The 24,302-nt window shown below is 35.6% G+C and overlaps 1 protein-coding gene across 1 annotated transcript in view; it reads left to right on the top strand.

The window, feature by feature from the left end:
* Window positions 1–24,302, top strand: part of CD2AP (CD2-associated protein) — a 241,900-nt gene that overhangs the window by 108,547 nt on the left and 109,051 nt on the right. Inside the window, exons 13-17 of the mRNA XM_006882125.1 lie at window positions 1,870–2,012; window positions 12,358–12,470; window positions 13,583–13,687; window positions 15,778–15,959; window positions 20,015–20,078. Of these exons, the coding sequence (XP_006882187.1) occupies window positions 1,870–2,012; window positions 12,358–12,470; window positions 13,583–13,687; window positions 15,778–15,959; window positions 20,015–20,078 (607 nt within the window). The remainder of the gene's footprint in view (window positions 1–1,869; window positions 2,013–12,357; window positions 12,471–13,582; window positions 13,688–15,777; window positions 15,960–20,014; window positions 20,079–24,302) is intronic.

Genomic DNA, 24,302 nt, shown 5'->3' with positions numbered 1-24,302 from the left:
TTGTTGTTATGATTTGTTCAGTTTCTCCTTTTGTGGTGGATCGAGTCAGATTTTCTACCTCTCTCCATGTTAGTTTAGTTGGGACGTGCATTTCTATAAATGTGTCCCTTTTTTTAGGTTTCAGAGTTGTTGGAGTGACTCATAGTATTTCTTTTTGTTACTTGGGCCTCTTCTTTTCCTTCATTAGACCTGATACTAGTTTGTCGGTTTTATTAATCCTATTTGAGATTCTCTGAGCTGCTTCAGTTTTTTACAGTTCTTTAGCAGTTGCCTTATGGCCTTTTTCCTTTCTGAAAGTTTCTTTCTGTTTGCTGTTCTCTCAGATTCTGGAATGCCTTTTTTCCATGTTCTATTGTAGTATTTGGGAAGTGTTCTTTCTGCAACTCTGTAATAGATGCCTCTGTGCCTTTTTTTTAAGCCTTTCTGTTCACTGCCAGCACCATATTGTTGTTGAGTGCCATCGAATCGCAGGCGACTCATAGTGACCCTGTGAAGGAGAGTCCTCAAGCCTTGGGTGTCTCTCATTCTCACCAGGTTCATAGGGTTTCCGGAGGCAAGCTATTATCAAAGTGGATGCCACTCCTCCTTCCAAGCTTGTTTTAATCGGGGCGCTCCACCCAGCATCATATGAGTGATGCTTATTTTTTGATGCCCCAAGTATTCATTTTAATAATTTTCTTTTCCCCTTGCTAGTTGCTGTAACATATTAATATTGATGGTGGGAGTTTTTTCCAAGTTACTAGTTGTGCATTCCATCTAATTCTACTCTTTTTTATTTCTACTTATGAAATTTTAATCTTAATATTTTTAATTTTAATTTGCTGGGTTTTGTTTGCTTCTAATTTTCCATTTATTTATTTATTTAGTCTTGCATTGCTTTTTTGAATTTGTTGCACAATTCATAGCAGACTGTCCTTTTTCAAGTCCTTAGTAGTAGATTCCACTAGCTTTTCTTCCACTGAAATATCTTCTGGTTTACTATGTAGTCACTTTGTTACGCCATCCTACCCTGATTTTTGAGTATTTTAAAGTTAACTGTTGCCACCAAGACATTGTGATCGTGGTGTCTTTCCATTATTTTGATTTGGAATATCTGATTGAGCCAGGTGAAGGTACTATGCACCTTCTTAATTGAGGAATTCTTAGTGTTTCAGCGCCTGTCTTCGTTGGTTGTGATAAAGTTTGAATGTGTGTGTGCCATTATGCATTTGCTTTTGCCATTCTCTATTTGCTATCCATAAAGAACAGCTGATGTCAGGCTGGACTGGATCATTTGGAGCAAGGTCTTGTCTTCACTCTTGCCCAGTGGTGCATGGGGAGGGGTCTGTTGCTGTCCATCTTCTCAGCAGCCAAGTGCAGGTGTGGACATCACTTCATTCTCATGCTCTCAAGTTGACCTGAGCAACCCAAAAATCTTTAGAATGGACAAACTGTGCCATGCCCTTTTTAATTTACTACATCTGTTTTCTTATTTAATACTTTAATCCATTTTCTTCCTTGAGTCAGTGTTTAAACCCGTTCCTTATCGTTTCCTTTGAAACTCAGGATTCCAAGATCTGTCTTTCTTATCATTGTTTTCTGGTATCTTAGTTGAAACATCTGTCTTTTTACGAGCATTCCCAGGAAATATTTTTTAAATGTGTTTGTTTCTATTTTTTGTTACCTACTGAGTGAAACAATCCTATATTATTTCACATTAGATGGATAGATCTTAAGCAATTTTTACATTTCTAACTATACTGTAACAGTCTTAGACAAAGATTTATTTATGGACATACTTTTTAGGGATACACTATAGATTCTTTAATTAAATAATAATTTTATAGCATATTTCTCATGTAAATAATATTTGTATATTTTTAATTTCAGGGTGAATGGGGAAGTTTCTACCATTTCATCAAAATTTGAAACTGAGCCAGTATCAAAACCAAAGTTAGATTCTGATCATCTACCACTTAGACCAAAATCAGTAGAACTAGACTCCTTTGTAGTAAGGGGTGTGACCGAAATAGGTAAGTGAACATGTGATACATACAAACGTTACTAGATTGTTAAGAAACTGAAAACAAGAGTTTGTGTTTATGTTTGGCAATATGCAATGGAAATTAATTGAAATGTGTTTAAAATTTATGTTGGCAAATGAAAAGGACAAATGCTGCATAGTGCCACTGTTGTAAAACAGGACTGACATCTGGGTTGGGGAGGACTGAGAAGGATTGGATAAATAATGTATACTGCATTGAAACAAATGAGGGAGAAAACTGTATAAAAGGGATATGCAATTAGGTATTATTGTCATGATAGGAGTTCAGAACAAAGGCTGCATAATGGAGTGGACCTGGGGTAAGGGATTGTAAAACAATGAAAGAATTTTTCTTTTACTTTTCAAGCAGAAGGGCGAATTGGAGGGGGGATGGGAGCAGGGAGAAAAGAACAACAATGAATTAATGGAAATCCAGAGTCCCTGTAAATGTTCATTAAAATTAGCAATAATAATAATAATAATAATAATAAAATTAATAATACAAAAAATTATGTTGGTAAATGAAAATAATAAAGAGTAAAGGTCAAAAATAATTATATAGCTCAGGTAATTATAGTTAAATCAGGACTTCATTAGTTGTTAAAATATCACTCATCTATTATTAGGCTTTCGAAACATCATTATACAAATACTGTATCATCTAACCTGAGACACATATGAATACATTTTATTTTAAAAAAATTAAAAAGTAAAGTTCTTTTGTCTTTCTGTGCCATCACTAAATAATATTTTAGTAAAATATTTTTATTTCTCCATTTATTTTCTGAAAAAGAGTTTTGTTTCCTGTACCAGAAATAGTCTTCTTACTGCTCTGTGATATGTATTATTAGGCTGATAGATTTTATTTCTTATTGAAATATTGTTCCGTAAGCTTTGGAATGATTTGTAAGACTACTGATCATCTTTGCTTCTCTAATACAACTTTATTTTTCAGGTCATTTGTACCCGTTAGTTAGAAATGAGAAACAAAGTAGAGAAATCAGAAGCATCGTATGATCATTACTCTGTGTTGGTAGTTGTTATTTTTGTGCACTACATTTTTTTTTTTTTTTTTAGTTTTTACTAAAACTTTAGTTTTTAAAGCACTTTTTTTAAAAAAAAATTTTTTCTTATTTCACCTTTATAGTGATTTTAGGGTGCAGATGACATTTTTTTTTGTTCTATTACATATAAACAAAGTAAGCTACAGGCTTATGAACTATCCAAGATGATATATACTTAAAAAGAACACGTTAACCCCTTTATTGAAAATATATATGCTTTGTCTTACCACAACTCAGTGCCACCAAAGGATGAAGAAAAGTAGGGAAATTCAAAAGAATAAAATCAATATTGTGCAAAAAAAAAGATGAGTTGACACAATGACTATAGCAGTGGGCTTGAGCATATCAGGAATTTTAAAGATGGTACAGGATAGGGCCAGGTTCAGGTCATTGGTTTATAGACTCATAGAGAGACTTGATGGCACTTCACAACAACTGTATTCTTTAAAATTTTTAAGCTGTCAGCAATATATTTTTTTTAGCATCACTATTAACATTTTATATTTCTATTTCAACTAGAAGGCCAATTACACGCAAATTGTTTTTTATGACAATATTATACTATATACAGCCTACGCAGTGGTGTTGCATTGATCCTAACTAATGAGGACTCTCCAAATTCTTTGCTTCTTTTTTTTAAATATTGCTCATGTTAGATGGATTCATTACTAATTTCTACAATTAAAATGTTGTTTACATTTTATAGACATATACTCAAGTATCTTCTGTGTGTTTTGAACACTCAAAAAGAGTTCTTACGGAGTACTTAAATTTTTAAAGATTCTCTTGCTGACTTTTAACACATATCTTACATTTCTTTTTATTGAGGTTACTGATTAAAAAGAAAAGAGAAATGTCTCATTTTGTTTTGGGTTTGGTGATGATTTGAATTACAGCTAGAAATCTATAGTTACAAGTAATAGAAATAAAAGTTGTGTAATTTCAACTCTCAAAAAAATTAATATTAATAGTTGTTATTTTTCTTTTGCATTTCCATAATTTTTCTTCCGTTTGGGGGCAGAGACTTGTGTAGCTTATCCAAAGGTGGTGCCTCTTTGGCATTTTGAATCAACCAGAGGGAGAAAGATGAGGAATGAGGAATCTCTCTACCTATACAGCTTACAGCTTTTGGAAACCTGCCAAAGGGCTCATTGGATAGCAGTGAGCTTGAGTTTGGGTTTTGAGTATTTCAGTCTTAAATATTTATGGGAAGAGCCTGTGTTCATCTGTTGTTTTGTGCAATTCTTGTGAAATAACTGTTTAAAGTTATTTCAAGTTAGTGGAATTTTTAAAATATTTTTTATTAGATAAAATTTTCACTTAAATTATTTCCAGTGTACTATCATTCATCATCTTTGTTTCCTCTGCTACTTTTCTAGTAGAAATAACACTTATATACCAATGTCAGATTATTGATAATTGAAGAGTTCTATTTTGTTTTGGGTCCCTATTTTGGTCTTATCTTTACCTTTTATTTATAAAATAAAGAGTTCTTGGTGTTGTGTTTAAAACTTCTAATTTCCATTCTTCCACCCCTCTCCTTTCAATTAAGTACTTGGCTTTATAAAAACCAATAAAAATTTTAATGTGTGTTTTAGAACACTTCTCCCCCTTTTCCTTTAAATAGATAAGTAAGATACAAAGTATATCAGAAAATAAATCATTTGATCTGTCCCAGCTTCCATTTTTTATTACAGCTATCCACAGGTGATTTTTGGTGTACCACACTTTACATCTTATAAAGAAAATAGATGTTTTGTGAATTAAGTTCATATTAAGCATCAGATATTTACTGAGCAAGTGTTAAATACTTAGTACTATTTTAGAACAGATAATATAAGAAGAGAACGTTATTTGTGGCATCAAATAGCCAGTGTCCCGAACCAAAATTCAGAGGATTGCTTTTATTTCTTCTTTCTTTGTTTTCTTTAGAATATCAGCAGTTCTTAATGTTGTTGTTGTTGTTGTTAAGTGTCTTCGAGTCGTAGGTGACTTCTAGCGACCCTATGAACAAAAGTCCTGGGTACCTGTATAACTTTTGTCATTTCTTCAGATTCGTAGGGTTTCCAGAGGCAAGCTATTATGGAAGTGGATGCCACTCCTGCTTCTAAGCTTGTTTTAATCAGCATTTTAAGTATGTTTTAGTTCTGTGAGATAATGACAGTTATAATTAAGATGAGATGTCTTTTAATAATTAATTTGAGATAGTTTGGTGTTAAAAGTTTTATTCTTCAGATAACATGAAACTAACCCTTTATTAAGGAGTATTGGTGATATAAGAGAACCCTGGTGGCCTAGTGATAAGCAGTTGCACTGCCAGTTCAACGGCATGTGATTAAAACCCACCAGCTGCTCTGTGGGAGACAGTGTCTTGCCGAATGTTTAACTCCTCTGAAAACTGAGGATCAACTGGAGGGGAGTCAATTCTGACTTGAAGGCATATCACCACATCTGCATCAATAGAACATTGTATAGCATACCAGATGTCTGACCAAATGGCTACTGGTTGGGTCCAGGAGTAACTAAAAAGAGGAGGATGGACAGTTACCTCTTGTAAAGATTTACAGTCTTGGAAACCCAGTGGAAGACCACTTCTTGGTTGGAAACCCAGTGGAGGATCACTGTGAATCAGAATTGACTCCAGTGCTAGTTGGTTTGGTGTTGAGTGGCATTATACACTTCATGTTCCGTTTCCAACATGTAGTGGCAGCAGTTTGAATCCACCGTCTGTTGTGTGAGAGGGTAATTCTCTTAACAGAACCAGCTTGATGGCAGTGGGTTTGTTTTTTATTTTAAAAACTTCCATAATGCAAGAGAGCTCTGGTGATTTTTAGTAGTAAGGAATTGTACTGCTAGTGCAAACCACCTGCTTCATGGAGGAATACAGGGCAGTCTCCTCCCATGTTATTCACTCCTTCTGAAAACCCCACTGGAGGGTCAGCTGTGAGTCACTTCAGGCTCAACAGAACACAACAACAACTATATAATACATGAACACTTCAAACACCTCTGTTAGTACATTCAAACATTTTATTGAGAAAGGTATTGTAAAATAATTTGGGATGAAATGATATAATGAAAGTATAGAAACTGGGCAGGCTCCTCTTATGTGATTTACTTCTTCTGAAAACTCACTGGAGGGTCAGTTATGGATTGATTCTGATTTGATATTCCATAACAAAGTAGTTTTGGTAGCATAGTGGTTAAAGACGCTTGGCTCCTAATTAAAAAGTTGACTGCTTAAACCTATCATTCCCTCTGGAGGAAAAGATATGGCAGTCTGCTTCTGTAAGGGTTACAACCTTTCAAACCATATTGGGCAGTTCTGTTTATTTTTACAAGGTCACTATGAGTTAGAATGTACTCAGAGTCAGTGGGTTTGGTTTTGGGGATCAGTATATAAGGTGCACCTGATTAAGGCCATGTTGTTGTTGTTAGATGCCAGCAAGTCAAGTACGACTCATAGAGACACTTTGAATAAAAGATCTTAACCTAGTGCTGTCCTGTACCATCTTCACACTTCCTGACACACGAGAGCCCATTGTGACAGTCACCTTGTCAGTCCACCTGGTTGAGGGTCTTCCTCTCCTTCACCGACCTTCCACTCTTCCCCACATCATGTCCCTCTTGAAGGAATAGCACCTCCTAGTAATATGTCCAAAGTAAATGAGGCAAAGTCTCATCATTTTTGCCTCCAAAGAACACTCCAGCTGCACTCTTTTCGAGACATATTTGTTCATTTTCTTGGCCGTCCATAGAATGTTCAGTGCTCTCTTGTACCACAGCTCAAAGGCATCAATTCATTTCTGTCATCGTTATTCATTGTCCCAGTCTTGGATGCATAGCTAGTAATTGGAAAGACCATGGCCTGAATCAGACGCACCTTAGTCCTCAAACTGACATCATTATTTCTCAATAATTTGGGAAGATCCCTAACTGCAAATTATGCCATTGCAATGCATCTCCTATTTCCTGACTGCTCATACCAGTAGTATTAATTGTGGATCCGTGCAAGATGACAGTTTCATTCTCCTATCCATCCATCATGACACAGCTTGTTGGGCCAGTATGGTCTCCACAATTACCTGTCATGCATCAGAGAGCTGGACAGTGACCAAAGAGGGCAGAAGAAGAATCTCAATGCCTTTGAGTTGTGGTTCTGAAGAGAAGAGTATTGAACATACTGTGGACTGCCAAGGGGACTTACAGGTCTGTCCTGGCAAGGGTGAAACCAAGATGTTCTCTGGAGGCAAGAATTTTGAAGCTCTGTCTCACTTACTTTGGGCATGTTGCCAGGAGGGACCAGTCCTTGGAGAAGGACATCATACTTGGAAGGGTAAAAGGAATGTCAACACAGGAGAGGAAGACCCCAGATGAGATGGATTGACACAGTAACTGAGGTAATGACCGGAGGTGTGTCAAAGATAATGAGATTGGTCCAAGACAGAGCAGGGTTCGAAGCTGTTGTGCATACTGTCAGCTGTGAGCCATGGTAAACTTGATGGCATATAAAACAACAGTGTGTTTTCTCTTTGAAGTTCTTTTCTTGGTTAAACCCATAGTCTTTTATCCTTAAGGTGTGTAAACTCTTGATTTTATTATGTGATAACGATTTTTCTAAATATACTGCTGGTTTTGGATTTATTTTGACTCTGGTTGGTCCCCATTGGGGCTCTTCACCAGAGGGGATTACACTTTTTTTCTCCCATGTAGTGGCTAATGGATTTGTACTTGCTTCAGTCATTTGATTAGTGGTCTGATAAATTACCACTGCGACCAGAGCATATAAGCCATACATAAACATTTATATGACAATTATATGTAAAAATACGAAGTCTGAGTTTTATATATACAGCAGAGCCATTTCTAGGAAATAACAATTAGATTTTTATTTTGTTTAATAGAATAAAGTAACTTAATTTCCCCATATATTTTTACATTGTTTTGGACTCATGCTAGAACTCATTTGTTTTTCAAATGCTTCATTAAAAACTAATTTATGGCAATCTTATTGTCAGTAATGAGAAATTGTAAAGTCCTCTTCCTGCAAATATTTCTAAAATAATCTTTTAAAGAGGTAAAATTGCCTCAAGTTATTAAAATGCATAAGAGAAAATTAGTAGTAACATAGATAATGAGCAAGTATCCTTCGAGTATAATAGTTTATCTTTTTTTCATGGGTTTTTTATGATACATTCAGGATTATGAGAAATTTTAGAGATGTGTTACTTGATCCAAATGCTTTTGTTGTTGAATGGCAAAACATTTTTCTCTGTTGTCTGGTAACTGACCAGTTTTTTTATTTGACTTTTTTTTTTTAACACTTGTTCATTGACGTCTTCCCAAAAAATTTCAGATGGGATTTTCTAATAAAGCGTGCCTTTTGAATAATTAAGGAAAACAAAACCAAAAAACCTCCCATGTATTTTACAGCCTCCTGAAATTCTGCTGAAGGGCCAGCTCTGAATTGATTCTGGCTCAACACCATTGAGTTTGAGTTTATTGAGTAATGTTGGTTTTCTGTACCATCAAGTTAACACTGATTCATAGCTCAATATCCAGCAGATTTTCAAAGGAAGTACATTACTCAGGAGGAGTTGGTGAATTTCAATTGCATGCTTTTGGTGTGGCAGTGCAACTCTTTGCAGCTAAGCCACCTGAGCTCTCTGAGTAGCAGGCCAGCCAAACCACATCCACTGATGCCCAGTCAACTTCAGCTCACAGTGATCCTAGAGGACAGACAGAATTGCCATAATCTGTACAAGAAAGCAAAACCTTACAATGAGTGGCTGGTGGATTTGAACCACTGACCTTTCCATGAGTAGCTAGGCACTTAACCGTTGCATCACCAGGTCTCTCTTTTGAGTAAATTCCATTCATTGCCATTGAATTGGTTCCAACTCACAGTTGACCTTCTCAGTAGCTCCCTACTGAGTAATAATAATGTTGTTGTTGTTGTTAAGTGCCTTCGAGTCGCAGGCGACTCATAGTGACCCAATGAAGGAGAGTCCTCACACTGTGTGTCTTTTATTCTCTCCAGGTTCCTAGGGCTTCCGGAGGGAAGCTGTTACAGAAGTGGATGCCACTCCTAGACACTGTTTATATATTTGCATAAAACATTTATTGAGCTCTATTTAGTAATGTTCTCTTTATCTATGTCCATGTCAGAACCAACTAATGACTGAGCCTCTAGTGGATTTTAGAGGATGAAAATCCCCTATGGTGCAATGAGTATATTAGAACTGCTTGCCTTTTGAGTTGGCAGTGCAACTTCTTATCCACTAGGCCTCCATCCAGTGCTTAAGGGACTCGGTGTCTAAACTAAAGATAGCAAGGAAAAAATAACCCAAAACACAAGAACAGTGGTTAGAGGTTTAAATACAAGTTTACAATAATTTTCTTGAAAATACTGTGTTATAGGAAGCATGATATAATGGATTAATAAATTTTAATATACGTGTGAGACAAATAAAGTTATGTTAATTTATATTGGTGTAGTAGGGTGTTAAAAATAATATTTGGCGAATTTTTCTTTTGTGTATCATAGAATTATAACTGCCTCCTTTATAATATTATGTGCCAAATATATTATGGAACACAAATCTAATAATTATTACCCTGGTCTCTAAGAGGAAAGTCTTAAGTTATACTTGGAAGCTGTCTTACCATGCAGTGCGTAATTGGCTTTATTAGCTTAACATAAAATGAAATTATTGCTTCACGTAGTGTTTCCTCTTGAAAGAAAAAGGAAAAAAAAATCTAAAAATCCAGTGCACATTTTAAGTAAATTAGATAACGCACAGTAATTATCTACTAATCATTGAAGTAATTTTACTCATTCACCAACTGTTCCTTATTTTGCTACTTTGTAAAATAATTTTTTTTTTTTGGTTCAGTCTTTTTCCTAGACAATTCCTATCCTTGGCTTTTCTTTCCAGATTTTGTTTCCTAGCCTGTTTGCCATGTTTCCCTTCTTACGTGTCAGGAAATTATCCTACTTTTCTCCATTTTGGTAAGATGACAACTTTTGAAAGAAATAAAAACAGTGTATTCAGTATAAATAGGTGGTGCACTTTGATTTTTTTTTTCTTTGTAATTTTACTCAAGGGTATATGTGTTTGCGTATTTATTCTAATTCTTTTGGTTTTCCATTTCTTGAAATGGGATTCATTTAGGAAACATTTTCCTAATTAGTTTATTTCAAATATTAATAAAATTTTTAATTGACAAACATGAAAGTTTACTTTCTCCCAACATTAAATGTTTTCTTTTGATTTTGTTAAAGCCCACATCTTGTAGGTAACTTGCAGAAGTCTAGGTGACTGGCAGAATGACAGTGATTGTGCAAGTTACATTATTGTCATATATTTTATGTCACATGTAAAGGATAAATTAATTGTTACAACATTTAGGTAAATTTAAAAGCATTTAGATAAGAGTCCAACGTGTACACAGTTTTATTTTACTAACTTATGATTCAAATGGAGAACCTGAGAGAGTTTTAGGATAGTAAAAAACATGTCTTGTTGTAACTCAAAAGTGGACATAGGGAAGGCATTTTATGTGAGCATGGTGTATAATTTTATATATCTACCTTTTATTTACCATTTTTGTTTGTCTGCACCTCTTGTATGTTTTTGTTTTCTTTCTCCATGTTGCTTAAATATGCATTTGAAAATAATCTCCACAGGCCAAAATGAGTATTCTTTTGAAGGCATTTTGTCATTGTTGTCAATACACATTTATCTGTGTCAAAGGCAAAAGCTTCAAAATACATGTTTTTAACACACTTCTTTGGTTTTAGTACATACTTGTTTATGGTATGTATAAATAAAATGACATCTGGTGGCCTAGTGGCAAGAAGCTGTGCTACAACCCTAAAGGCATGCAGTTTAAGGCTACCAACTGCCCTGCGGGAGAAGGATGGGCAATCTACTCCTGTGAGATTACTGCTTCTGAAAACCTGCCAGAGGGTCAGCTATATGGGTCATTTGACTCTTTAATTACAACAATTTGAGTATATGTTCAGATTCAATAATTACATAATGTATTTAGCATTTAAGTCATTGTATTTCTTAAAACAATAAACACCGAATTACTATTTACAAACAGTTATTGAAAGAATCAAAATTAAACTGACTCTACTGGAATATCTCTTCTTGTATGTCCACTTGGTGAAGTGATTAAATGTGGAGTACACAAAATAATCCTAGGTTGGGAAGATAAAACAGAATGAACAGTATTCAGCCAAACCTTCAATTATACAATGCCATCTGAGAGTGATACCTCTCTCTGCTTTACATTTGTGCTCACCATCCCCTTTCCTCACTCCCCAAATGTCTAAATAAAATATTTTTAATATAAAAATAGGTTGGTAAAGTTTGAGGATAATGATGAATGCTATTTTCAGGTCTCTGAAAAATAGCATCACTAATTTAGAGCATACAAATATTGAAAGAAGAGTTTACCAGTCGTAACTTGAAGACTGAAAAACCAGTGTGGGAATAGTCCAAAGATGTCTGTTGCAGTGTAAAACATCTTGGCTCTGGTTAATACTTGCTTTCTTGGAATCTGGACTAAAGAAAGATTATATGGATGATGGAAGTGCCTGTGGTTTACATGTGGTATTTTTGTTTAGTTACCTGGACTCCAGAATGTAAAGATCAACTCTTTGTAAAGTTTTTTCAGATCCTCTAGGAGAAATATTCTGTACCATTGTTTGAGAGAGAAAAATGTGTCCTTGAGCAAGGTGACGATCTGGGTAGAATTTTCCCTTATTCCTTAGTTTCTTTTATATTTAGAAGTGTTTTCTAAATCCTAAACGTGGTATTATTTAAGCAAAAGTACAATGAAACTGGGTCCCAGATATAACATGCATTTAGAGATGGAACATAGGATTTTACAAGCAAGAAGTTAGGTTGACTTGTGTGTGTGTGTGTGTGTGTGTGCTACCACACTGAGTTGCATCTGTCTATGGCTATTCTTTATAGCTTTCAATGAGAAATTTTTGTTGATGCCTTAATTCTTGCAGAAGCATGAAGTTTAGTGTTGGTACAGTCTTGTACTTTAAAGCGTATAAGATGAAGAGAAGGTTTTTAAGGGTGAGTGTTATTTTCCAAATGCATATGAAAAGCACAGTTCAACTTCTAAGTCTTTAAAAGTAATGACATTCTTATTTTTTTTTTCCATTTTAGTTTTTAAAAATGTTTTTAAAGAACTTTTTACTGTGTGTGGTTAAATCTCAAGGTGATATTTCTTTTTATTCTTTAGATCTTGTAAATTTTGATGATATAACATCCTCAGAAAACTTAATGCATCTCACTGCAAATAGACCTAAGATGCCTGGGAGAAGGTTGCCTGGTCGCTTCAATGGTGGACTTTCTGTAAGTTGCTGTTATAGTTGTAAACCTAGGGCTTATCTGATGGTAAGAATGAAAGATGATTTACAGCTCTACTAAAATTTAAAAAGAAGAAAACAGGTATTAAGTGGAGGTTGATCTGCTTTTAAGGAGGTACAAAGGAGAGAGAACTACTTCAACCACACCTGGTATGGAAGATTAAAGGATTTGAATATGAGAAGTTTTCGTTAATAGGATAGCTATAGTGCACAGGGTTAAAAGGAGAGAGGTAACTGTTTAAGTCTACTTGTCCTACAATAAAAACTGAGCAGAACTACTCATGCATTTTGTAATTGTTGTAATGTGTCATCAGCTCACTCATAGCTGACGCTCCTACAGGTTACAGATGCAGTAAACTGTACAGGAGGAGATTGCCCATCTTTCTCTCACAGAGTGACTGGTGGACTCAGATGTCATCCCAACTCTTCACAACTCGACAGACCACCTGTGCTTTTTTTTTAAAAAAAAAACAAACCCAGCACTTTTTTTTTAAAACCAGTGCTTTTTGTAGTACTTGCCTGTTTTCTAAAATTTCTTGATATGCTTTCTAGATAGTGCCTAGGATAGTGATAATACTTTGTTATTGTTGTTAAGTGCCATCAAGTCTTTAGTGTTCTTAAAATGGCTCTTACGCAGTATGGCATTGTAAGATCCCTAAGAGAGGGAGAAATATTATCACAGAGTCAAGGTGTTTTGAACGCAAGATAAAAAAAATTTTTCATTCAGCTGCAAATTATGTATCTCCAACAGTAATGGAATATATACACTGTTGTTGTTGTTGTGTGTTGTTGAGTCAGAACAGCTTCTTGTCACTAGGCCACCAGAGCTGTGCTGTAATCCCAAAGGCACATGATACAAATCCACCAGTTCCACTGGGGAAGGATGAGCTGTTTCCTCCTTTGGGATGAACTGCCTCTGAAAACCCATTGGAGGGCCAGCTATGGGTTGGTTCCAGTTTAACAACACACAACAACAGTTTATAAATACCAGCAGCTGAAAACAGTCAGTGTAAATTACTTGTTTTATTATCCATATGCTTACTGCCTTTTAATTTTTTCCTCTATTCTGTTTCTTGATTTAAAAAAAAAATCGTTTAGCCAACTCAAAGCCCAGAAAAAATCTTGAAGATACCAAAAGAGGAAGAAGATAGTGTCCACTTAAAGCATTCTAAATTTAAAAAGGATTCATGCTACTCTCCAAAGGTAATATGCATTGTAGTTTAAGATCTGTGTAACTTCTATAATTGTTAACATCAAGATTGGGAAAGTTAAAGTACCATCGTTGAAAAATTCTTATTCTGTCAAGAAATAAGAGACTTTCGGCTAAAAATTGAGTTGTCACACTATTCTCTGTAGATATTTTTAAGACCTTATAATATTTTGAATGTGTGATGTAAATATTATATAGAGTTGTATGTTTTTAAGACAGAGGTTTATACATCTGTTTCATTTTCTCAATAAATACGCTTATGTAAGAAACTAGGTTTTATTTTCTTGTTAACCAGCTTAGTGGTGGTATTGGTTCTGTACAATGAATTCAGAACCAATTCATAACTGACCCTCTGGTAGATTTTCAGAGGTAGTTAATCATGTGTGAGGATATTACCTGTCTTTCTCCCAGAGAGCAGCTGGTGGATTTGAACCTTCTACCTTTGGATTGGCAGTACAACTCCTAATCACTTCCAGAGCTTCCTAGTTTAGTGTTACACATCAAAAATAAGCATTTTGTTTGTACTAGAGTGGTGGAATGAATGACTTCTCTCTGTTATATCTAAGACACTAACAACGAGTTTTTCTAAATTCTTTCATATTCATGTTAGATAGAATTACTACAAACAACTAATACTTAAGAAAGTTGTCCCAAATAGGCTTTGTCCTAAATTATTCCTCATTTTTATTCTCGGGCTTTTTTTTTTTTTAATTTTTCATTTCAGTGTATTCTAGGGCATTTGATTGGGTTTGTGTGTGTTTGGGGTTGTTTTTTTTTTCCAGTTTGTCAAATACATGTAATCTGATTTGCTTAGTTGTCAACTACTTGTTGAAATTTTATTAAAATCATTACCTATTATTTCATTGAAATACTAAAATAATGTCAGGTCATGGGCTCTCTAATGCTTCTTTTGTAAATTTGTATAGTTCTTCATAATTACTTTTAAGTGAATCTGTTTAGCAGTCTGACATACTTTTTTTTTTTTACCCTCTCTGTCTGTTTCAGTCATTCATTTCATTCATTGTCAGCAAGATGGAATTGACTCATTTTTTTACCCTTCCCCACGTTTTTAGAGGCTGTAGATGATCGCATACCTTCCTGAGGAGCAGCTGGTTGACTCAGTCAGCCTGGCTTTGGTTTGGCAGCACAACTCCTTACCCATTAGTAGTCTGCTAGACCAGCAGATTACATATAATCATTACATATCATTACATATGAATTACATATTATTCATCCTAGAGAGGGTTAAACTAGGCTGCTCCTTGGAGGCAAGGATTCTGGGGCTTCGCCTGACATACTTTGGACATGTTGTAAGGAGAGACAGGTCTTTGGAGAAGGACATCATGCTGGGTAGAGTAGTGGGACAGCATAGAAGGGGAAGATCCTCTATGAGGTGGATTGATTCAGTGACTGGGGTACTTGGGATGGGTGTGTCGGGGGCAATGAGATTGGCACAGAATAGAGCACGGTTTAGGGCTGTTGTACATAGGGTTGCTATGAGTCGCAAACGACTCGACGGCACATAACAACAACAACAACAACAGACCAGCGGAGCTCCTATTTAACATGTAGGACCAACGCAACATCTTACACTGTTAGATTGTTCTAAATGGTCTACTGTGCAAAAAAAACCTTCCTAAGATAAATACTTGGTTTTTAGACCCTAGTATTTTTCACCAAAATTACTTCACTTACTAATGATTGCCAGTTTATTTTCTGATTATTCAGTGGTTTGGTTGTCTAGTTGAGAAAGCAAACTACATTTTTTAAAAAATTATTTCAAAACTTAATTTTTTTATCTTGAAGTCTTTAAAACTTATGTATCTCTTTGGTACAACACATCTCTCCACCTTAAATATGATGATGTTGTGTAGGAATGATGCCGGCTTTCCGGGGAATTGTCAGAAGCTCTACATCACAAAGGAGGTGATTACCCGTCTTTCTTTCAGGCAGTACATGATAGATTCAAACTTCTTGACATTGGGTGGGGAGCACAACTCCTTATCCACTTATATAAATACAAATTATAACTGGAAAAAACCCACACATCCTTTTTTATTTTTTATCTTTTCAGCCATCTCAGCCCTCTGTGCCCCTTCTGACACCTGTAACTACTGCTTCTAAGCCAAATACAACTGCTTTCCTAACTCCATTAGAAATCAAAGCTAAAATAACCGAGGATGGGAAGAAAAATCCTGTGGATGAACTTAAAGCACAGATTAATGAACTGCTGTACCTTATAGAAGCACTGAAAAAGGATCATGGGTAGGTTCCTTAATCTTTTTCTTTACTTATTTTATTTAGCGTTTTTCCTAAGCATTAACTTGTAAAAATGTACTCTTGTCAAATCCCTGGTAAGCACAAGTATGTATTGAAAAGAAGTTTTCTTTAGAAGAGCAAAAAACTTGAGTTGGACAACTGTTCTAGCAGCCCAGTCATGAAAAGGTAAACATAATTCCAGTGATTTTTGGTTTGAATTTTCAATTAAGATGCAAGAGTTAATTATTCTTGAAAATGTTGTTGTTGATATATGCTATCAAGTGAGAACTGACTGACAGCTACCCTGCAGTGAGTGTGGGACTATAAATTACACAGGAGGAGATTGCCCAATTTTCTCCCACAGAGCAGCTGGTGGAGCTGAACCACATGCCTTTGGGTTGGTAGTTCACCTCCTTACTATTAGGCCATCAGAGATCCCTGAGAAAATAGATACATTTTAAAATCTATATTCAATTTTCCCAGACATTTTTATCACCATTGTTGCTAAGGTTCAATTGGACATTTGTGAAATGTAAGGATTGAGATAGATTATTTCCTAAGGGTATTCTCAAATTGGAAGGTAGAGATGTTTTAAAATGAAATTATAAAGAATGCCGTCCCCTTTAAAAATTTAATTGGTAAAGCTATAAGTTCACATAGCTCTTGAATGATAAAGCTATAACTAAAACTCATTCTTTATTGATTCAGAGATTTTTTCCCCCCATGACTGTTTACTTTAAAATGTCTTAACTCTTAAAAAACCATTCTGCGAAAACTCAATGTGAAAAATAGATAAAACATCTAGTCATGTTGAACTGAAGGTGAGGAGGGTACGTCTCTTCCTGTTCCCCTTTTGGGTATTCCTCTGGAGCCTTTTAAAGAATTCCATGGAATATAGTGCAGAAGTCCTTATTCTAGAGATACCAATGATGCCTCTGAGTCTGATTTTACCTTTTTCCTGACCCACTTTCAGCTGGCGTAGGATTGTGTGTGTGTGTGTGTGTGTGTGTGTGTGTATATTTTTCCACTTTCTTCTTTATTATTACTATCATTTTTCATTTTACATTGGGTTGCATACAAAGTTTGTATACATTTTGTTTCACACTATTCTTAATTCACTTTGTGTTTCATACAATCATTCTCATTATATTTTATAAAATAAATCAACATTGATTTGAGGTATTTGTAGATTGCAGAGCACTTCTTAGGTGGAAAAAACCAACATGTATCTTGAATAACTTCTTTAAAAATACATCTTTTAATAGTTGTTGTTGTTGTCCTGAGGTGCCTCTGAGTTGACTGTTCCTCATAGTGATCCTATGTATAGCACATTGAATCCTTGCTTGATCTTGTGCCATTTTTATAATCTCTGATATACATGAAGCCATTTTGTCACTCCATCTTGATAATCAGGTCTTACTCTCTTTAACTGACTTGGTAATTTTTATACATGATAGATCTTAAATTATTTCATCTTTCCATTTTTAATTTGAATTAAATTAGATTAATTATTCCATTTTTCATTTTTTAATCTACGGATTTTCAGAATCTGTAATATAAATATTATGAACTACCTTTAAATTACCCACTTTTTAAGTATTTATTGGCTATATCACCCATCTACCAGTTAGAGAACTGTCTTGATATATTTTAGTTTGTGTTTTTATATTTCTTGTTGTTTAGTTGCTCTTGAGTCAATTATGACCCATAGTGACCCTATCTATGAACAACAGATCTGAACCCTAATTAGAATAGTGCTTGACTGTCAGTTTCTGGACTGAGGTAATTTGTGGATTGCTGTTATGCTAAAAACTATTCCACTGCTTTGTCAAACATCACAAGGGTCACCCATGATGGACAGGTTTTAGTAGAGGTATCAGATTAAGACCAGGTAGGACATAGGATTGGCCCTCCTCTTCTTAAATAGCAGGCTTCTGAAAACCTGTGAGGAGTAGAGGAACATGGATAGTTTCTATACTGAATATACAATTTTTAATGATTTGATAATTACATACACAGTTTTCCTTTAGGTTAACTGTAGAAAGAGTAAAAACTCTTTTATATGTAGATATTTTTTTAAAGCCATTTATTTACATATATGGTTATTTTAGAAATCTCTTAAGTAAATATTTTCAGCATTTTTAGTTTATCCGGTGAAGTAAAATGGATGACAGTTTAATTTTTGTCTGACAAAGAAGTGTATGAACAAGAGAATGGATAATGTATGCTGATGATAGAGAAATACTATACAGCAGTGAAAAAATAAAATTGTGGCATAATGCAGCAGTATGGATTAACCTCAAAAAAACAGATTGTAGGGAAAACCAAGCCAGAAGAAGGACACAACTCTGCTTGCTGAAACTGAGGAGGGCTTGAAGTGCTTGCTGCAGAGGTTCAAGGACTGCACCCTTCAGTATGGATTGAGGCTCAATATCAAGAAGACAAAGATTCTCACCACTAAACCAATTTGGCAGCATCAGGATAGATGATGAGATAGAGATTATTAACAACTTTTAGTCTGCTTGGCTTCACAGTCAACACTCTTGGCACCAGCAGCCAGGAAATGAAAAGATGTATTGCGATGGGAAAGTCAGCTGTTGGGGACCTCCCCAAAGCACTGAAGAGCAATGGTGTCACTCTGGAGACTAAGGTGCATCTGATATAGGCCATGATCTTTGCTATCACTTGTTATGCATCAGAGAGTTGGACAATGACCAGGGAGGATAGAAGGAGAATTGATACCTTTGAGCTGTGGTGCTGGAGAAGAGTATCGAGGGTACCATGGATTGCTAAGAAAACAAACAGGTTCACCTGGAGAGGGTTAAACCAGGCTGCTCCTTGGAGGCAAGAATTCTGGGGCTTCGTCTGACATACTTTGGACAGGTTGTAAGGAGGGACAGGTCCTTGGAGAGGTACTTCATGCTTGGGAGGGTGGGGGGACAGCACAGGAGGGGAAGACCCTCTCTGAGGTGGATTAATTCAGTGACTGGGGTAATTGGGATGGGTGTGTCAGAGGCAGTGAGATTGGCACAGGATAGAGCAGGGTTTAGGGTGGTTGTACATAGGGTCGCTATGAGTTGCAAGCAGCTCAACGGCACAGAACAACAACATACCAAGTTTAGAGCAGACAAAATGAAGTATTATGTCCAAGCTTACACAAAACATGAAATACTTTTTTCCCTGACTTTCAGTGTCACAGACAGTATCAAGAAAGGAAAAATCTTTATAGCTGGACCGATAGACAACATCATGATAAATGGAGACAAATCAGAACTGTCAACAATTTAATTTTACTTGGAGTCAAAATTGAAACTTAGGAAACAGGAGTCAAGAAATTAAATCATAAATTAAATTGGATAAATCTGCTATCAAAGTCCTCATGAAACTGTCAAATGTGGAGACAAAGGTATCCCTGACCCAAAACATTTTCAGTCACTTCATAACATGTGAAAGTGGTATGATGAATGCTCCCACAGAGCAGCTGGTGGTTTTGAGTTGACAGTGCAACTCCTTACCACTGAACCACCGGAATTGTGATGTTGGAGAAGAGTATTGAATATCACATGGACTGCCAAAAAAATAAATAAGTCTGTCTTGGAGAAAATGCAACCAGACTGCTCCTTAGAAGCAAAAATGATCAGACTTCATCTCACAAACCTTTGGACTTGTTGCTAGGAGAGGCTTTTCCTTGGAGAGGGGTATCGTACTTGGAAATGTAGAGAAATGGCTGATGAGAGGAAGACTCTCAACCATATGGATTGAAATTTTAGCATTTGGAACTAGGAAATGTAAACTAGATGAATATATAATTATAGTTGCTCTATTTAAATTTATCTCACATAGGTTGGCCATGGCTTTGTGGGTTTATGTCTGTCCTATTGAACCTTTTAAAGTAGAAAGTACAACTTATTTATTTATTTATTTATTCAGTCAGCATGGCTGTAATCCTTTTAACATTTTCCCATGTTTGGGGAGGGCAGGCAGAAGGTCCTGTTGACATTAGTAAACTATATTGTTTTATAGGCTGGAAAACATACCATTTATATGTATTTTTTTTTTAGGAAAGAATTAGAAAAGCTACGAAAAGATTTGGAAGAAGAGAAGGCATTGAGAAGTCATCTAGAGGTAATTCCATTTTCCCACTATAAAGATTTCAGTCAGCATAAACTTGTTTGCTTTTTCTTCCTTCTCTAAGCCAACTGGGTGGGTAATTGGTTTCCGCTAACAAAGTATGCTGTCTTGCTTCAGTTGGACACTCCCTTCTGCTTGATAGCCATTTAATTAATGTGTTGTTGACTCCTAGTCCAATTCCATTCCATTCATTCATTCATTCATTTAGCAAATATTTGATAACATTTTTTTCCAATTAAGTATTCATTTGTGTATTTCTTTCTGCATATGTTAAGAAAAAGTTGTACCCTGACATTTTTTCCAAGTCTCTTCCCATCTCCATTTACTATTTTGTGTTCTTCCTCTTGAACTATATAGTACTTATGCTTTTATTTGGTCAGAGTTACTCAAGAGAGAAAACATGAGACTTGCATGTGGAAGATTAGAGCTTCAATTCTGATTACACTAGTGACATACTTTACGTTTTTCACTTGGACAGCTAGACTTCTGCATTTTGGCGCACTGAGTATATGTAACAAATGGTAAGGAGGATGATGATCATGATGATGATGATTTAGAATTGGTTAAGTTACATCAGTGGAGTTGAAATACTTAATACAACAGCCAGACTTCAGTTTTTGCTCTTAGAGATTAAGTGATAAGATCTTCTCTCTACATATATTTTTTTTTTTTTAAATGTATTCTATCCAAAAATAAAGCCCTCTTTCTAGCCCAGGTGACATCTTGTTCTCCTGTAGTTCTTTCCCTTTTTTGATTCAGGATTCATTTGCAAAGCACACAACTAACTAAACAATGGATTAATATTTGTAGCTTCTAATTCTTTAGATTTACTGATGCCAAATCCAATGTTAATTTTCTGCAACATTTCATTTTTTTACCAGTTATTTTTTTTTCCAGGTTGTGTCCCAGTTGGTGTGACACTTCATTTTTCTAACTTTTCTGCCTCTTTTTTTCTTGTAGCCTAAATTTGAATGTTCTTTTGTGCTGTCCTTGGCTCTCTTCTCTGCACATTCTCTCTATTATCTAAACTCATGAATGTAAAGAATAGTTATAGTTCATTTCCTTCTATAGGTAGTCACCTCTCTTGCTTCCAACATCTCCTATTTTATGCTTCCAACCATTCATATTCTAGATGCCATACTTAGCATATCTTCAGTTAAATGTATTTTCCTTCTCTGTTCTTCCTGGTTTTTTATTTCTGTTTATGGTATGTTTGTTCTTTCAAGTCATATATACTTGTGTTTTCTTTCAGTTCTATTCTTTCAGACTTGTTCACCTTCTCCCTCCCTTTTATCTTTATTATCAATACCTCTGTGTATTTAGCTTGCTCCAGTTTCTCTCATTTTTGTCTCAAAATAGTATTTTCTTCCTTAGATACTTTCAGGAGCTTCTGTTATTTCCAGAATGAAATGAAAACTTCTTTTTTAAAAATACTTTTTTTAAATTGAATATCCCTTCCCAGCCTACTGGCCACAATGCAGCCCCTGTTCCAATTTGTTGTCATACATACAATGCCTCATCTTATATTCCTTTAGGTTAGTTGTTGCACTCATCTGTCCTAATGCAAGGTTAATTATCTATCCACTCTTTTCCCAGTCTCTCCCCATCCTTCCCATGTCTGTCCTATTTTATCATAGCAGTGTTATGCAGTGTTTATACTTTTGTGACTGTGATTTTTCACTCAGCATAATGTTGTTGAGGCTCTCCCATGTTGTGAAATGTTTTATGCATTCTTGTTTTTCAGTGCTCTGTAATATTCCATTGTGCTATAATGTACCACAGTTTGAATTGAATGTACTGCAGTTTCTTTTTCCGTTCATTTGTTGATGGGCACTTGGGTACTTCCAGCTCTTTGCTGTTGTGAATCAGGCAGCAGTAAACATGGATATGCATACATTTGTTTGGGTCATGGCTCTGATTTCTTTAGGATATATTCCCAGTAGTGGATTTGCTGGGTCAAATGGTATTTCTAATTTTTTGGAAAAGTACCAGACTGCTTTCCATTCCCACCAGCAGTGAATAACAGTTCCAGTCTGTCCACAACTTTGCCAGTATTTGTTGTTTGCTGCCTTATTGAACTTGGCTAGTGTTGCTGAGGTGAGATGATATCTCATAGCTCTTGAAATTAAAACTTCAAGTTAATGGCTGGTCCTTAACTTCTGAATCCTGGTTCATCTTTGCCTACTTGCTAACACTTGATTGTACTTTGTTGTTATTTTTGATTGCCTTTGAGTCGAGCATGACTCAGCGACCCTGTGAACAAAAGGCCTGAAGGCCCTTTACAACTATTAACATTTAGCAGAGTTCATAGAGTTTCCAGAGGCATGTTATTTAGAAAGTGGATGCCACTTCTGCTTCCAGTTGTACTTTATAGTTGATAAATCTGAATTTTTATTCTTACTGTATTCTCCTGGATTGTCCTTTTGCCTTATCTTCTAATGTTTGTTATTTCATAAATGGGCAAAGTCCAGTTGATAGTATCACCTTCATATAGTTACTGTCAGTCTTCATTCAGTTAAACCTATTTAATCTTTTTCCAAATTCTCAGGTCCCTGAGTTGAAATAAACTTGAAAGCAATTTTAGAAGAAAAAAAAAAAAGTATGAGATGTAGGAATTATACTTTTCTGTATTATTACTATTATGTACTACTTTTTTCTCTTTAGACTCTTATAACTGTTGTTTGGTATATGATCCTTGCCTGTTTCTGCCTCTGAATATGGATAGTAGCACATGATGTATTGAGATACGTTGTTGTTAGGTGCCATAGAGTTGAGCATGACTGAGCGACCCTATGAACAAAAGATATGAACCCTGTTCTATCTTGTGTCATCCTCACACATGCTGACACGCAAGAATCCATTACAACAGTAACCGTATCAGTCCACCTAGTTGAAGGTCTTCCTCTCCTTTGCAAACCCTCCACCCTTCCTAGCAGCATGTCTCTCTCCAAGAAATAGCCCCTCCTAACAACATGTCCAAAGTATGTGAGGCAAAGCCTCATCATTCTTGCCTCCAGAGAGCACTCCAGCAGCACCAAGGGGCTGCACCTCTTCAAGACATAATTGTTCTTTTGGCTGTCCATGGGAATGTTCAGTGCTCTTCTCTAACACAACTCAAAGTCTTCAATTCTCTTCTGTCCTCCCTATTCATTGTCCAGCTCTTAGATGCATAGCAAGTGATTGGAAAAACTATGGCCTAAATCAGAAACGTTTTTGTCCTCAAACTGACATCATTACACCTCAGTAATTTGGAGAGGTCCCTAACTGTAGATTTTCTCAGTGCAATGTCTCCTTATTTCTTGACTACTAGTACTGAGGGTGTTTATTGTGGGTCCAAACAAGATGAAGTTGTTGACAGTTTCAGTCTCTCCATCATGATGTTGCAGATCAGTTCATTGGTAAGAATCTTTGTTTTCTTGACATTGATATACAATCCATACCAAATGTTGCATTCCTTAATCTTCTACAAGTACTTCAGATCCTCTTCACATTCAACAAGGAAGTTTGTGTCATGTGTATAATGCAGGCTATTGATGAGTCTTATTCCAATATATAAATGAATTACTGTTAAATTAGTAAATGCAGGAGTGTCCATTTTAAAAGTCTTAAATTCTCCTATGTTACATGGAAATTAACACATTTAAAAATATATTTTGAGTTTTCTTTTTTAAATACATTTTTATTTTATACTGATTTGCTTGTAAAGTTTGTATACTCTGTTTTTTCATATCTTGTCTTTCCTATTACCTTTATCCACCCCTCCCTCTACCCATAAAATTGAGCAACCCTGTGATTACCCACCTCCCTTGCCCATCCTCAACCCTCTACTCAAACCCTCCCTTCCCCTTGGATCCTCATACTCAGCTACTAGTTATATTTCTATTTCTGCAATAATGGTATTATACAGTATATGTCCTTAGGGGACTGAATTAGGTCACTTATCATAATGCTCTCCAGTCCTTCCCAAGTTAGGTATTTTGTAAGTAAAATTTTTATTTTATACCTGTTCATTGTTTTTATATCTTTCCCATTTCCTTTACCCACCCTTCCCTCTACCCATCAAAATTGTGCGACCCTATGATTACCCTTCGGCCTATTCTTACCTCTCTGCTCCTAGGCCCCTCCCCCCATCCTCATACTATTTTTACCAGCTGCCTTTCTATTTCTACAATAATAGTATTATACAGTATTTTTCCTTATGGGACTGAAATAGTTCAC

The sequence above is a fragment of the Elephantulus edwardii genome, unplaced genomic scaffold (assembly GCF_000299155.1).
Source record: "Elephantulus edwardii isolate Elephantulus edwardi_28Jun2011 unplaced genomic scaffold, EleEdw1.0 scaffold00017, whole genome shotgun sequence".
In the NCBI taxonomy this organism is placed as follows: domain Eukaryota; kingdom Metazoa; phylum Chordata; class Mammalia; order Macroscelidea; family Macroscelididae; genus Elephantulus; species Elephantulus edwardii.
The sequence above is the reverse complement of the archived record's forward strand: the minus strand, read 5'-3'. Positions and strand labels throughout refer to the sequence as shown.